General features: G+C 43.5%; 1 protein-coding gene across 1 annotated transcript in view; it reads left to right on the top strand.

Annotated features, from left to right (window-relative positions):
• The window catches only part of PREP (prolyl endopeptidase), a 106065-nt gene that overhangs the window by 58876 nt on the left and 35080 nt on the right, over positions 1–12109 (top strand). Inside the window, exons 9-10 of the mRNA XM_054569774.1 lie at positions 2607–2804; positions 8118–8221. Coding sequence (XP_054425749.1) covers positions 2607–2804; positions 8118–8221 — 302 coding nt within the window. The remainder of the gene's footprint in view (positions 1–2606; positions 2805–8117; positions 8222–12109) is intronic.

The raw sequence follows: 12109 nt of genomic DNA, 5'->3' as shown, positions 1-12109 counted from the left end.
GATTACAGTTAGGCTCACTAATTTCACTACAGTTTTTTACACAAAAGGAGAGTCCATTTATCTTCAAGCCCTTGAAGAGTTTACTAGTTGGAGGTGAACTTCTGCTAATGGGTTCAATGGGGATGAAAAGATGGGCCATCCCAAAATAGAAAGGTATAAGGTGTGTGACTAGGAAAATAAATCCTTTTGAGATCTGCAGAGAGGCCCTGTCTCATAAAATAGTCCTTACATGTGTTTTTCATTGAGTTAAACACACAGCTGCCAGAGTCTAGCAGATCCACGTCCCCGTCCTGGAAAAGTAAGGGACCCTTTCTCCCCTGGCTGAGGGCAGTGTGCTCCATGCCTGGCGGGTATTTAAACCCGGCCTCATGTAGTGGGCAGAGGGGAAAGGTGTTGCAGCTGGTCACACTGGCTGTCTCAGGGAGAGCTGCCAGTGGGTGCTCCTTCTGGGCCCTTCCTTCAGCATGTGTCTTGGCCCAGGAGGAAGCTCTGCTCTGGGTCTTTGCTTGAGATTCTCCCCATCTGCTGGGCATGCAGCTGCACCCCTCTTTGGTATGAAGGTCTCTACACCCTCCAGGCAGTTCTGTTGGACAGGACCCCAGATGACCTCATGCTTGCTCTTTCCTGCAAAACCCGCATCTGCACCCCCAAGACAGCAGCCTGTCCTGTGCTTTTCCCCTGAAGTACTTAGCCCACCCTTCTCTTGCCTTCTAGGTGTCCCAGTCCCAGTCCCTTTAGCCTCTTGGGTTTGGCACCAGTTTGCTGTCTCTCAGGCTGGCTCTCCACGGTGGCGATGGGGCTTACAGCATGACTGGGCTCTTTCCAAGAAAACCCCTTCCCTGTCTGTTCAGAATCTTCCACTCACTCTCTGCCCTCATTTATCTTTGGATGAGAGATCCATGAGTCAAGGAACAAGGTTTTAGCTATTTCCTTTAACATCTTCATGTGAGGAATCAGGTTCTTAGTGACTTTGGTAGCCTGATGAGACAGACCCTAAGGGTGGTAATAGCCAGACATTCAGTGAGTCCTTCCTAGGTGCCACCTGACCTGACCTCGTGTTGGCAGGCCCAAGTGAGACTTTGGCAACATAAGTCTTCATGTAGGGTGTCCTGGGTGTTTTTCAAGTGCAAGTCAGGTTGGATCAGTGATTGTTGAATAGGGTGCTATCACAGATGTAACTATTTCCCAAGGCATGTGACTTTTCCTGCCCTTTAAAGCCACAAAAATGGTTTGACTATGCCTTAAGGTGACATCCTCTTTCACTTGTACATCTAATGAAATGCAAATCACTGGTTAGAGATTTGGTGCAGTGATATATTTTTATAACCTTCCTTCTGGAAGACTGTAAGTTCTTTAGACTGGAAAGGGGAAGCCTTTCATATTCCTTAGAGCTCATCAATTCAAAGAGAAGCCCAGTTGAATTTGCTATATATCATTCGCACAGAACGCCCTACTGAGAGTAAAAACCAGAGATGACTCATAAAGTACAGCCATAAAGTCAGAGCTTTTATTAATGACAGTCTACAAATCACCTTGTACTTTTCTTATTCACTCTGTTTTATAATTCTGACGTTCTCGTAGTTAACACAGATTAATTATTCTTTGACAGAAATAATTTACTAATGTTTTTCCCCCATACTTTCTTTAAAACTTTAAGGCCACATGAAATGTACTATTCGATCGAGGCACTTTTTTAAGAAAAATTGTATTGGAGAATGAGCAAATAACTTTTCGCTGTAAAAGTTCTTGATGTCTTCACTTGAGGAAAAGTTTGCTGTGGTAACCTAAGCAACCCAATGAGGTCAAAGCCTCTGGTTACCCTCCGAGTTCCCTCCGACAGTTGTCTTGCTCATGATGAAAATTGGTAACGTTATAAACATGAACTGTTAGTTGTGTGGGTTTTAAAAAGTAAGCAGTGTCAAGGATCCCACGACCACACTTCCCACCATGAAAAGAGAAGCTAATTGTCCACGTGTTTGAGCTGTTAGCTGCAGCCTGCCCTTGCTTCCATTCCTGCCAGCATCTCTCCCTTTGGATGGCCTGGCCTTCCTTCAGGCTAATCTTGTGCAGAATGAAGTGGATCGTGTTCTGGGCCTGCCCTTCTCTTCTCTCCTTCCCCGTCACCTTGCTCAGCCCCGACTCTCCCAGCTCTGCCTGAGGGCAGCACCATTCCTGAAGCTGCAGCCCTGGGCGCTGAGGAGGGCTCTTCTCTCTACCTCACTTCCCATTTCCTCATTTCACCAAGTCCTGGGCAGGGTGATCCCCACCTGGTTTGATTTGACTGGCTTATGTCTCCTGTGGCAGGATACTGAACACAAAATAGAAAGGCAGGGTAATATATAATACACACATTTTATAGATAATCAGAAGCTTCTGGCCCAGCGTGGAAAATATTTTGTTTCCTCTAGACACAACAATGATAATTTATTTATTAAAGGAATATGCTGGAAACTATATGAAGGATTCAAAGCCCTCATAAAGTCACTTTGCAGGTCTCATTGCTGCATAGCCCAATGGGGAGCACCAGGACTCGTGCTCAGTGACATCGTATGCTTTCCATTCCTTTGCAAAACTACATTAGGTTTTATCTGTTATTATCTTTTCAGAATGGGTAGCTTGCGTCAGGTCTAACTTTTTGGTGTTGTGCTACCTCCATGACGTGAAGAACATTCTGCAGCTTCACGACCTGGCCACGGGTGCTCTCCTGAAAACCTTCCCCCTTGAAGTGGGCAGCATTGTGGGGTACAGTGGTCAGAAGAAGGACACTGAAATCTTTTATCAGTTTACTTCCTTCCTATCTCCAGGTGAGTGTCCGTTGTGGTTCAGTTTAAAAATCAGACCAGCTCTGGCTGGGTGGCTCAGTTGGTTTGAGCATTGTCCTGTGCAGCAAGGGGTTGTGGGTTCAACCCCTGGTCAGGGCACACACCTAGGTGATGGGTTTGATCCCTGGTTGGGGCACATGTGGGAAGCAACCAACTGATGTTCTCTCTCTCTCTCTCTCTCTCTCTCCCCCCCCCCCCCATTCCATTCCTCTTTCTCTAAAATCAATGAACATGTCCTCGGGTGAGGACTGAACAAAAAAAAAAAATCAGACTAATGTTTGGGTTTCTTTTGGGAAATGGGAATATAATGCTATGTTATTGAAAATCACATATGCTTTATTACAGCCAAATCACTTAATGGGAATAAAACAGATGCTCAGAAAAAAAAAGGGACATGCAACTGCCTAAACAGCACTGTCATCTTATACCCTGAGTCTCTGTTCTGGGGACAAGACTAACTATTGTTCTAGGTTGATTTAAAAAATTAGTATGAACAAATACAACCTTAGGTTCAGCCTTGGTTTATATGTACGAGGCCACACACAATACAGATAATAAAAGCTTAAAATAAAAAGCGGTAGTCACATCTGACAGTAAAAATTGTTTTCTAGAATAAACTGAGAGCTGGGCGAGTACTGAAGTAGCTCCATCTTCTTCTTGGAGTTTGGCCAGATGACAGAGAAATCCCGCCCACTTTTTCGTGTGTGTGCCTCGGAGTCACAGAGCAAGCCATTCATAGGAATCTTATAGTCTAACAGGTGGCTGTCAGGGATATTAAAGCCAAAAGAGGGGTGCTCTCTAAGCAGGTCTGATGGCGTGCCTGGAACACATAGCAGGCTTCACCTTCCCCCGTGCCCCTCAGAGGATCTGGGGGCGAGGAAAAGTGCCTGCAAGGTACGGAAACCAGGGCCAGGAGTCTGGGACTGACAGGTTAAGAACCCCACATCTGGGAGCCTCACCCCTGTCCCCCAGGGAGTGGGGTACAGTGGCAGCCAGTGGGCAGGAACCAGGAAAAACCAGTTTCCTCCAGATAGTCATTCTCACCCACTGCTGTAGTGTCTATAGTTTATTTACTCAGGTTACACTGGTTCTAGAAATTTTACACTAGAAAACCTCATAGTTTAAACAGTTTAAATGGATAAAGGGCAATGAGAAGAACAGAGGAGGGGGTGACTCACCTGCTCTTAATAAAAGCCAGGGTCACCGAAGGCTGTAAACCTTCTTAAGTGACCCCATGTGGGCCATTTATTTCAGGAACAAGCTCATCATTACCTGGGCAAGAAAGGACTCATTGTCCCAGTGTAAAGTGGCAGGTTGTGTGCCAAGCAATGAAATGTTACCCGCGACTGTGGCCATGAAGTTTGAAAAGAGAAGTGTGTTCTTAGTTCTGTACCGCCCGGCTGCTTCTGAACAAGCTTTAACTTGTTACCGTAATGCTTTGTTCTTTCCCTTCCTTTGTTCTTCTTCAGTTGGCCACCATCTTTGTTTTTTCTCTCTTTGATGTGATTTGATATCTAAAACTAGAGAACAGGACTTCTAGACTCCGGCCTTTTGGTCCAAATGTAAAAATGGTCATCAGATAATTATAATTAAACTAGATCTCTTGAAAGCAAGAATTGTCAGCGTGTGTGTATACATATCCATACTCCTGCATATTCCCTTAAAGGCTGGCTTGCCCTAGTCTCTAAAGGTTAGCAATGTGCTACTGCAGTAAACAGCAGAGATACTGAATTATAAGGAAAGTTGCAGGGCCAAAAATAACTGCAGCTCCAGCTGCTATGGACATGTGATACATCTGGCAGTTTCATGCCACAGCTGACTTTTGTCCCCATAGAGTACATGATTAAGATGTGCCCTGGACCAAGCCACTTAGGACTTTTGTACCTGGAGTCACACATGGGAGAAAACAGGCAGCCAGGGCAGTTTGAAGCACAATGCTCCTATTCCCTGTGGCTCAAACCACTTAGTGGCTGAGCCGATTAATTCTGTACTCAGGAAACCTCGCAGGGTTGTCTAAGGTTAGCTCCAGGCAGACTTGCACGTTGATAATCCAGTACAGCAGCCCCAGGCACATGGCTCTGGGAAACAGTGATGATAAATTAATCTTCCCAGACTGTCTGAAAAAGGCAAAAAAACATTTTTAAGACTTTTTTTTAGAGCAGATTTAGGTTCCCAGCAAAATTAAAGGCAAGGTAGAGAGGTTTCTCATATAACCCCTGCTGCCACACGTGCATAACCTCCTGCACTATCAACATTACCCCCTTACAGGGTTGTTGCAGTCAACCAACACTGACACATGAGTGTCACCCAAAGTCCATAATTTACCTTAGGATTCATTCATGGTGATAACACTTTCTAGGGGTTTGGATAGATGTATACTGCCATGTATCCATCATAATAGTATCCTACAGAATATTTTCAGTGCCCTAAAAACTCTGTACGCTGCTTTTTCACCCCTCCCCCCTCTCCCAACCCCTGGCAACCACTGATTTTTTTTTTTTTTGTATTTTCTCCATATGTTTTCGTTTCCCAAAACGTCATATAGTTGAAATCGCATGGTATGTAGTCTTTTAAAATTGGCTTCTTTCACTTAATAATACACATTTAAAGTTACTTCATGTCCCTTTCATCACTTGATAACCTATTTCTTTTCAGCATTGAATAATATTCCATTGTCTCGATGTAGCACAGTTTATTTACATTTTCACCTAAAGGACATTGCAGTGGCTTCTGAGTTTTGGCAATATCATGAATAAAGATGCTGTAAACATCCATGAGCAGGTTTTTGTGGGGACACAAATAAATTTTTGACTCCTTTTGGTAAATATCAAGGAGCACAAAAATTTTTAAGAGACTTATTTTAGTTTTTGGGGTTTTTTTTTCTTTTAAAAACCTTACAATTCAACCTAGAATCAGATAAAATAGTATCTACATGGGTCATCCTTTGCAAAGTTCTTTTGCCTTTTCCTTACATATCCAGTTTTTCACATCCCTCTGATTCTTCTTTCACAGTTCCTCATAGAGTTACCCCTTCCTCCTAACTCCCATTATTTTAGCTCCTTGCATTTATTGTGGATTATAGCAGGAACATCCCAGCCGATTGTCCCTAACTCTTTCCGATTGCTAGAATAACCTTACTAAAGCGCTTGTTTTTATCAGAGACCTATTTCCTCAAGTCTAGACACCTTGAGGGACTTCTGTAATCCAATTCTCTCTTTCATCCTTAAGTTTTGAAATTGATTTCCCAGAGATCACCTAACGGGTCCTCCCTGGTTCATGATTCTAGGATGTTTTCTCCAAATTGCACCTTCCTTGGTACTTAAGGAGCCAAATCAGGGCACCAAGCACCATTACATTATAAGGATTCACATTACAATGTGAATGTGTGAATGGCTCACCCGGGCTAACCCAGGCTAACCCAGATGGATCTGTAAATAGAAAGTATTGATCAAATATATTAAACACTGCTACCTTCAGGGTTAACCCAGCCTCCTCCAAGAAGACAGAAGAGTAGAGGTCAGGCAGCAAGCAGCCCCTGTGGTATATGTACTTCACTCTACTTAGAGGATTTGATGTCTCAGTTTTTTCTAGATTAACAGGCATTTAGAGTGTGTATCCTATTCATTGTCTTTCACTAGAGAATTTGCATTCTGGGACTTTGGTGACTTGTCTGACTAAGCTCGCTGACCCGGGAACAGTCCGAGCTGGGAGTCCTGGCTCCCAGGCCCTGTGTCAGTCACTGTTCTAGAGGCAGCAGTGGTGTCAGGGAGAGACAGGTGCTTAGACGGCACCTGCTCGGTCTCTCGTCTCTATTTGTAATTGTTTGGTTGGTTGGGGTTTTTTTCCTTCAAAGATTCACGTTTTTCAAATTTTGTAGAAGGGCGGCAGGTACTGATCAAGGAGCTTTTCCAAAATTCACGTATATCTGAAGAAGGCCTTTGGCTTCAAGATTACATTCATCCGCAAAAATTCACCGTATGCCCAGAGTATAGTTTGAAAGTACTTAAGTTATACTTTAAGTGTAGCTTCAATGAAGAAAGCCAATACTTCAGTCCTGTGACATATCCCCATACTGTCAATGTTAATCATACCCCCCATTATAGTACCTTAAAACAATTTGCTAGTGTGACAATTAAAATAACATCCATGGGGATTAGCAGTCATGCTGTTAAGGAATCTAAATATGCTACTCTTCGCCAGTGGGGGCAGAGTGTTGTTTCTCAGCTGTTAGTGAAGAACATTCACAGAGGAATTAAAGGAAAAAAGCAAGCCACCATTTTAATACAAGATCCATCAAGTAGAATGTGTCCTGTGGGACACCTGTGACTTCTGGTTTTCCAGCAAGTGTGGGAATCACTTCATCGATTTTTCATGTACTTGGCAGCATCTGTTTAGAGTATTATGTGGCGGGACTGTTTGCACATTCTGGATGACTAATTCTTTTTCTGTTTCATCAACCACAACAGTGTTGTTTTCATACAGTAGGACTCATCTTATTGTTTCTTGGATTTAGTTCTTAAATGTTGAAGTGTAGTAGCATTAAATTCAGAAAGTAGAGTTTTAATTAGTGGTTAAATAAGCTGGAAATCTTGCTACACATTTATCAATTTCTGTTGTGCACAATTACAGGCATAATCAAAATTTAAAAAACAATACCATGCCCTGACCCAGTGGCTCAGTTGGTTGGAACACCATTCCATACACCAAAAGGTTGGGTCAGGGCATGTACCTAGGTTGTGGGTTTGATCCTTGGTCGGGGTATGTATGGGAGGCAACCAATCAATGGTTCTCTCTCTCTCTATCTTTTTTTCTGTCCCTCTCTCTCTCTCCATAAAATCAATAAACATATCCTCGGGTGAGGATTTTTTTTAAAAAGCACTTAAGAAATGTCTCCCCAATCATCTTTGGTCCCTGAATGCTGTCCACCTGTGTGTCCATGAATGAGTGGCTGTTGGGTAGGTAGCAAGAGCTCCAGATTGCCGTCAAGAGACCCCCGACTGGCTGTTGATTTGGGGCAAATCATTTGAGTTTTCTCTCTTAATTGACTCTCAGATAAAATGGCTCTGCTTGAAGTTTCCCACATTTGTTTGTTTGTTTGTTTGTTTGACCTGAACTTCTAAGTGACATCGAGTAGAGAAGGCCTGTTAAGATTCCACAGTTAGGATCTTTACCTCTTCTCATACTCCCCCGTGCTCTTCTCTTGCTCCTTATAGCATCTGATTGTGGTTGGTAATCCTTGCCCCCCTTGTATCCAGTGGGTTTGTGGACTAAACTAAGACTTCCGCTCCCTTCTAGGCATCATTTATCACTGTGATCTTACCAAAGAGGAACTGGAGCCAAGAGTCTTCCGAGAGGTGACTGTGAAAGGAATCGATGCTTCTGATTACCAGACAGTCCAGGTACGGAGGAGCATTTGCTCTTGATAATGTGAGTTAGAAAAGCTGACTTTTATTCTGGGCCATTCACACCCCAGCCCGTCGGAAGCTGTGGAGGTAATCCACAGTAATATGGATGACAGATGTGTTTGGAGCTCCTGTGTTTCTGGGCATTGAGCCAGGCACAGTTCCTGCCCTCCCAGGGCTTACAAGTTTTCCCATGGCTGCAACTCTGACAAGAAGCTAGAGCTCCTTGTCTGGGGGATCTTAACTTCAGTAGCTGTCAAAGCAACACAGCTTGTCTATGTTAATCCATTTGCTTGAAAGAGGGTTGTGTTCCAGCTCAAGTCTTGCGGTGTCATAAATAACCACATAGATTTTCTCTATATACTGTATTTACTCAAGTGCTGTGGGTCAGTCTAAAGTTCATGTGTATTTCTGCCTGGCACAGAGTGCGCACTCCATAAAATATTGGAATGAATGAATGAATGAACCAATTAATCGTCTTGGCACCACAAACTCAGTCTCTGGTCACCATCCTTTTAGGTTAAGAATCTCCGTTTTTATCTCTCCAGCTCCCCAGAGGTACTGAGTTTCCCAGAAATTTAATCAGTTTTTGATCGATGACACAGAATGTCTCTGCACCTTTGCAGTGAGAGGCAACCTACAGGGCACCAGGCATTTAGCAGAACTCTCACCTGGAGGACTGGACGCACAGACCACTTTCTGGGTGCTTTCAAATATTGGGAACCTAGGGAGGAAGGAAGGTTAGAGCAAAGAGCACTGGATGCTCCCAAGAATGTTTCTGTGAAACTGGGCCATGATTTTAGTTTGGTGAATTATTATTCATGGTCTAGAAGTCGTCTAGACGGTGAACTAGATCTCAGTCATAAAAAAATAAAGCTTTGTTTACAAAAACCGATGGTGGGCTAGATCTGGCCCAGCTCTGCAGCTTGCCAGCCCCCCGACCTGTTTTGGGAATTGGCAGACTGGCCTCCAGTTTTATTGGAGAACATCTACGTCCATCTGTTTATGGAGTACCTATGGCTGCTTTAGCACTTTAACTGGGTGGGTGTAACAGAGACTGCATGGCCCACAAAGCCTAGATTACTTAGTGTCTAGCCTCCTAAGAAAAAGTGTGTTGACCCTAGTTGTATAAACAGTATTTATAAAATCAAAGTGTTCTCAGTAGATGCATAGGGCCTTTGTCATGAAGCTCTGTCAGGCCTGAAATCCGCACAACCTTGTTGGGTGACATTGGGCGAAACATTTAACCTTTTCGCCACAATTTTTTCAGCTGTAAAATAGATAGTATCTATTTTGTAGGATTGTATGAGATGATGTATATTAAGTGTATGTCAAATAGAATATAATGAATGTTTTTCTATCAGAATTGGCAATAAATATAACAGACTTTTAGTCTTGCCTATCTGTTTTGGCTTGTTCCTTCTTTCATTTTCAGAGTGAGCCATTGCCTGGAGAGAGAGCCTGTGGGGGCCAGTAGCCCCTGTCCGGTACTCACGTGGTTCATTAATTCAGCCTAGTCTATATCAGACTGTTAAAGTCACTTTTAGGCTTTCATTCTTTGCCATTTTCCTTTTTCTCCATCTGTGCAAAATTTGCCCCCATCAACGGTAACGTTCGTCCCTCACAAAGCCGCCTTCTGGCCCTTGCCTGGCCAGCCCCAGGATCGGAGGTGTGTGTGTGCACACCACTGCCTCTCCTAACAGTGATGTCCAGGATGCCCAGGCACAGGGACCATCCCCTCCTCTGCCCTCAAGGGTGCAGCCTTGGCTCCCTAGAATTGGGCCGAGTGGCCTACAGGAGACCCCTCTGTCTTCTCCTCCTCCTCTCTATTACACAGCCCCTCAGGTCTGTATTTAAAAACAAACGAAATTCTCTTTTCCATCTTCCCAAAACAAGCACTGCCCGGGTGTACAATGACCTTTGCAGTTTGGCGAAGAAGGGGACCTGGAATAATGACAGCTGGCAGGGAGGCAGAGAAGTAACTCTTCTCAGTGAGGATGGGTGGAATTGCTCCTCCCAACAGATATCTGGAGGCTTCTGTTCTGATAATACTAGTAGTTTTATCTAGTTCACTACTGGTGAAAACACAAAGTAGTTTTCAGCTAACATGTATTGTTTTCTGTTGTAAGTGCAAAGATAAAACTCTACAGCCAAGCACATGCTTGTGTGGAGTGGAAATTTCTCAGCTGAGTATATAACAGCAGCCTGAAATTTGCAGGTTAAACTGGGGAGGAAACGTGCTTGGGGGATGCCCATTGCCTGCGTCATCAGAAGACTCACGGAACTCCTCTGCCTGACTCCCTACTTCCCAGGGAAAAGTCCCCTGACTTTGAGCTGCGCAAATACTTACAGCTTTTCATTTGTACTGTGGCAGTAGAGGAAAAAAGATTCATGGTGAATATTTAAAGAGATGGTAACTGGACAGAACACATTGGTTTACTGATCTAATGCCCTGCTCCTCATTTCCGTGTTTTAGAAAATGGAGCTGTGCCTGTGGGCAGAGGAGAGCCTCTGTAGAATGCCAGTGGAAGAATTTGTACATATTGATTATACACATCATATATTGCACTGAGTCATTAAAATAGAATTCTCTCATGTATAGAGGTGCCTTTGAAGAGCACAGCACCATAGACCTGTTTCACTTAACACCCATTTTGCAGTGGCTGAGATTCAAGTGTGTGCAGCAGAACTCGGACCTGAAACGTGAATGTAACGGATGTTCTTCCACTTCGATTCGGCCCTCAGTGGTGTTGCCGACAGTGACCGACCACTGTAAAAGTGGCTCTGTAAGCGATTGTTCATGAAGGGAAAGCATCCTGACGGTGTGTACCAGAAACCACAGCATTTTAGAAAATAGATATTCTATTTTTGCTTTCAGTCACTTTAGGGTAATGCCGCTTTTGATTCCACGTGACCCTGGCGTTCATATTCATTCCATGTGTAATTTAAAAAGATGATCCCTGGGCTGTTTGCCACTCCTTTTTACAGTGTGTGAGGCACCGTTGTTATTTGGAAGCAAACTCTGCAGCCACAGATTACCCTGCATGGCTGGCCAGTGCAGTTCGTGGTGGTCATGACCATGCACATCTACCAGGTGGTGTAGCTGGTGAGATAGACCAAGCCAAAGAAAGAGGAAGGGAGGGGCTGAAGAAACATGCAGCTACGTAAGCCACAGAGGGCTGTTCTTTGTGTGATCTGCACTCACTCAGGGCCCAAAGTGTCTTGCAAGGAGGTGGGGGGAGGATATGGTATCATATTTTGCTCACAGATACACAGAGCTGCTCTCTATATAGCCTTTATCCATTTCTGACTACAGCTGTGGGTATAAAATTAATCTGTATCAGAAATATAATTGTGAAAATCAGATCCTGGAACACTGTTCATTTTTCTTCCAGTCTGAGGTACATTAGGAATTTAGTTTTAGACAGGTTTATCAAATCTGCAATTGACTAATCTTTTCTTTTTCTTTCTTTTATTGTGAATGACATGGCCACATAACTTTAATTAGAATGTCTGCGTCCATGTCTTCAAAAAGAGGTTGAAATGCTGAACATTAGATATCACTTTTATTAAACAGGTTTGGTAATAAGTGACTTACCTGAAAAATCTGTCTACATTTATAATCAGTAATATGTTTTATTTTAAACAAAAGTGAAGTAATAGGGAAATGTTAGTTAAATTTAGAACATCAGCGAGTATTTATGACATGGCATTCAATGCTGGGTGGTAGGGTTTGAATATAGAAAAATTTCAGACACAATTTATATTAATTTATCTAAGGTAATTTTGGAAATTTGTAGTCAGACTGGAAAGTTGCGACATAGAGATCCGAAAGGTCAGGCACCCAAGGGTGTTACCACAGAGATGGAGGGAGAGGCGCGGGCT

Source organism: Pteronotus mesoamericanus, unplaced genomic scaffold (genome assembly GCF_021234165.1).
Source record: "Pteronotus mesoamericanus isolate MK-2021 breed Mesoamerican mustached bat unplaced genomic scaffold, CSHL_Meso_final contig_20, whole genome shotgun sequence".
Classification (NCBI taxonomy): domain Eukaryota; kingdom Metazoa; phylum Chordata; class Mammalia; order Chiroptera; family Mormoopidae; genus Pteronotus; species Pteronotus mesoamericanus.
Note: the sequence above shows the minus strand (reverse complement) of the source record. Positions and strands in the feature narration are given on the sequence as shown.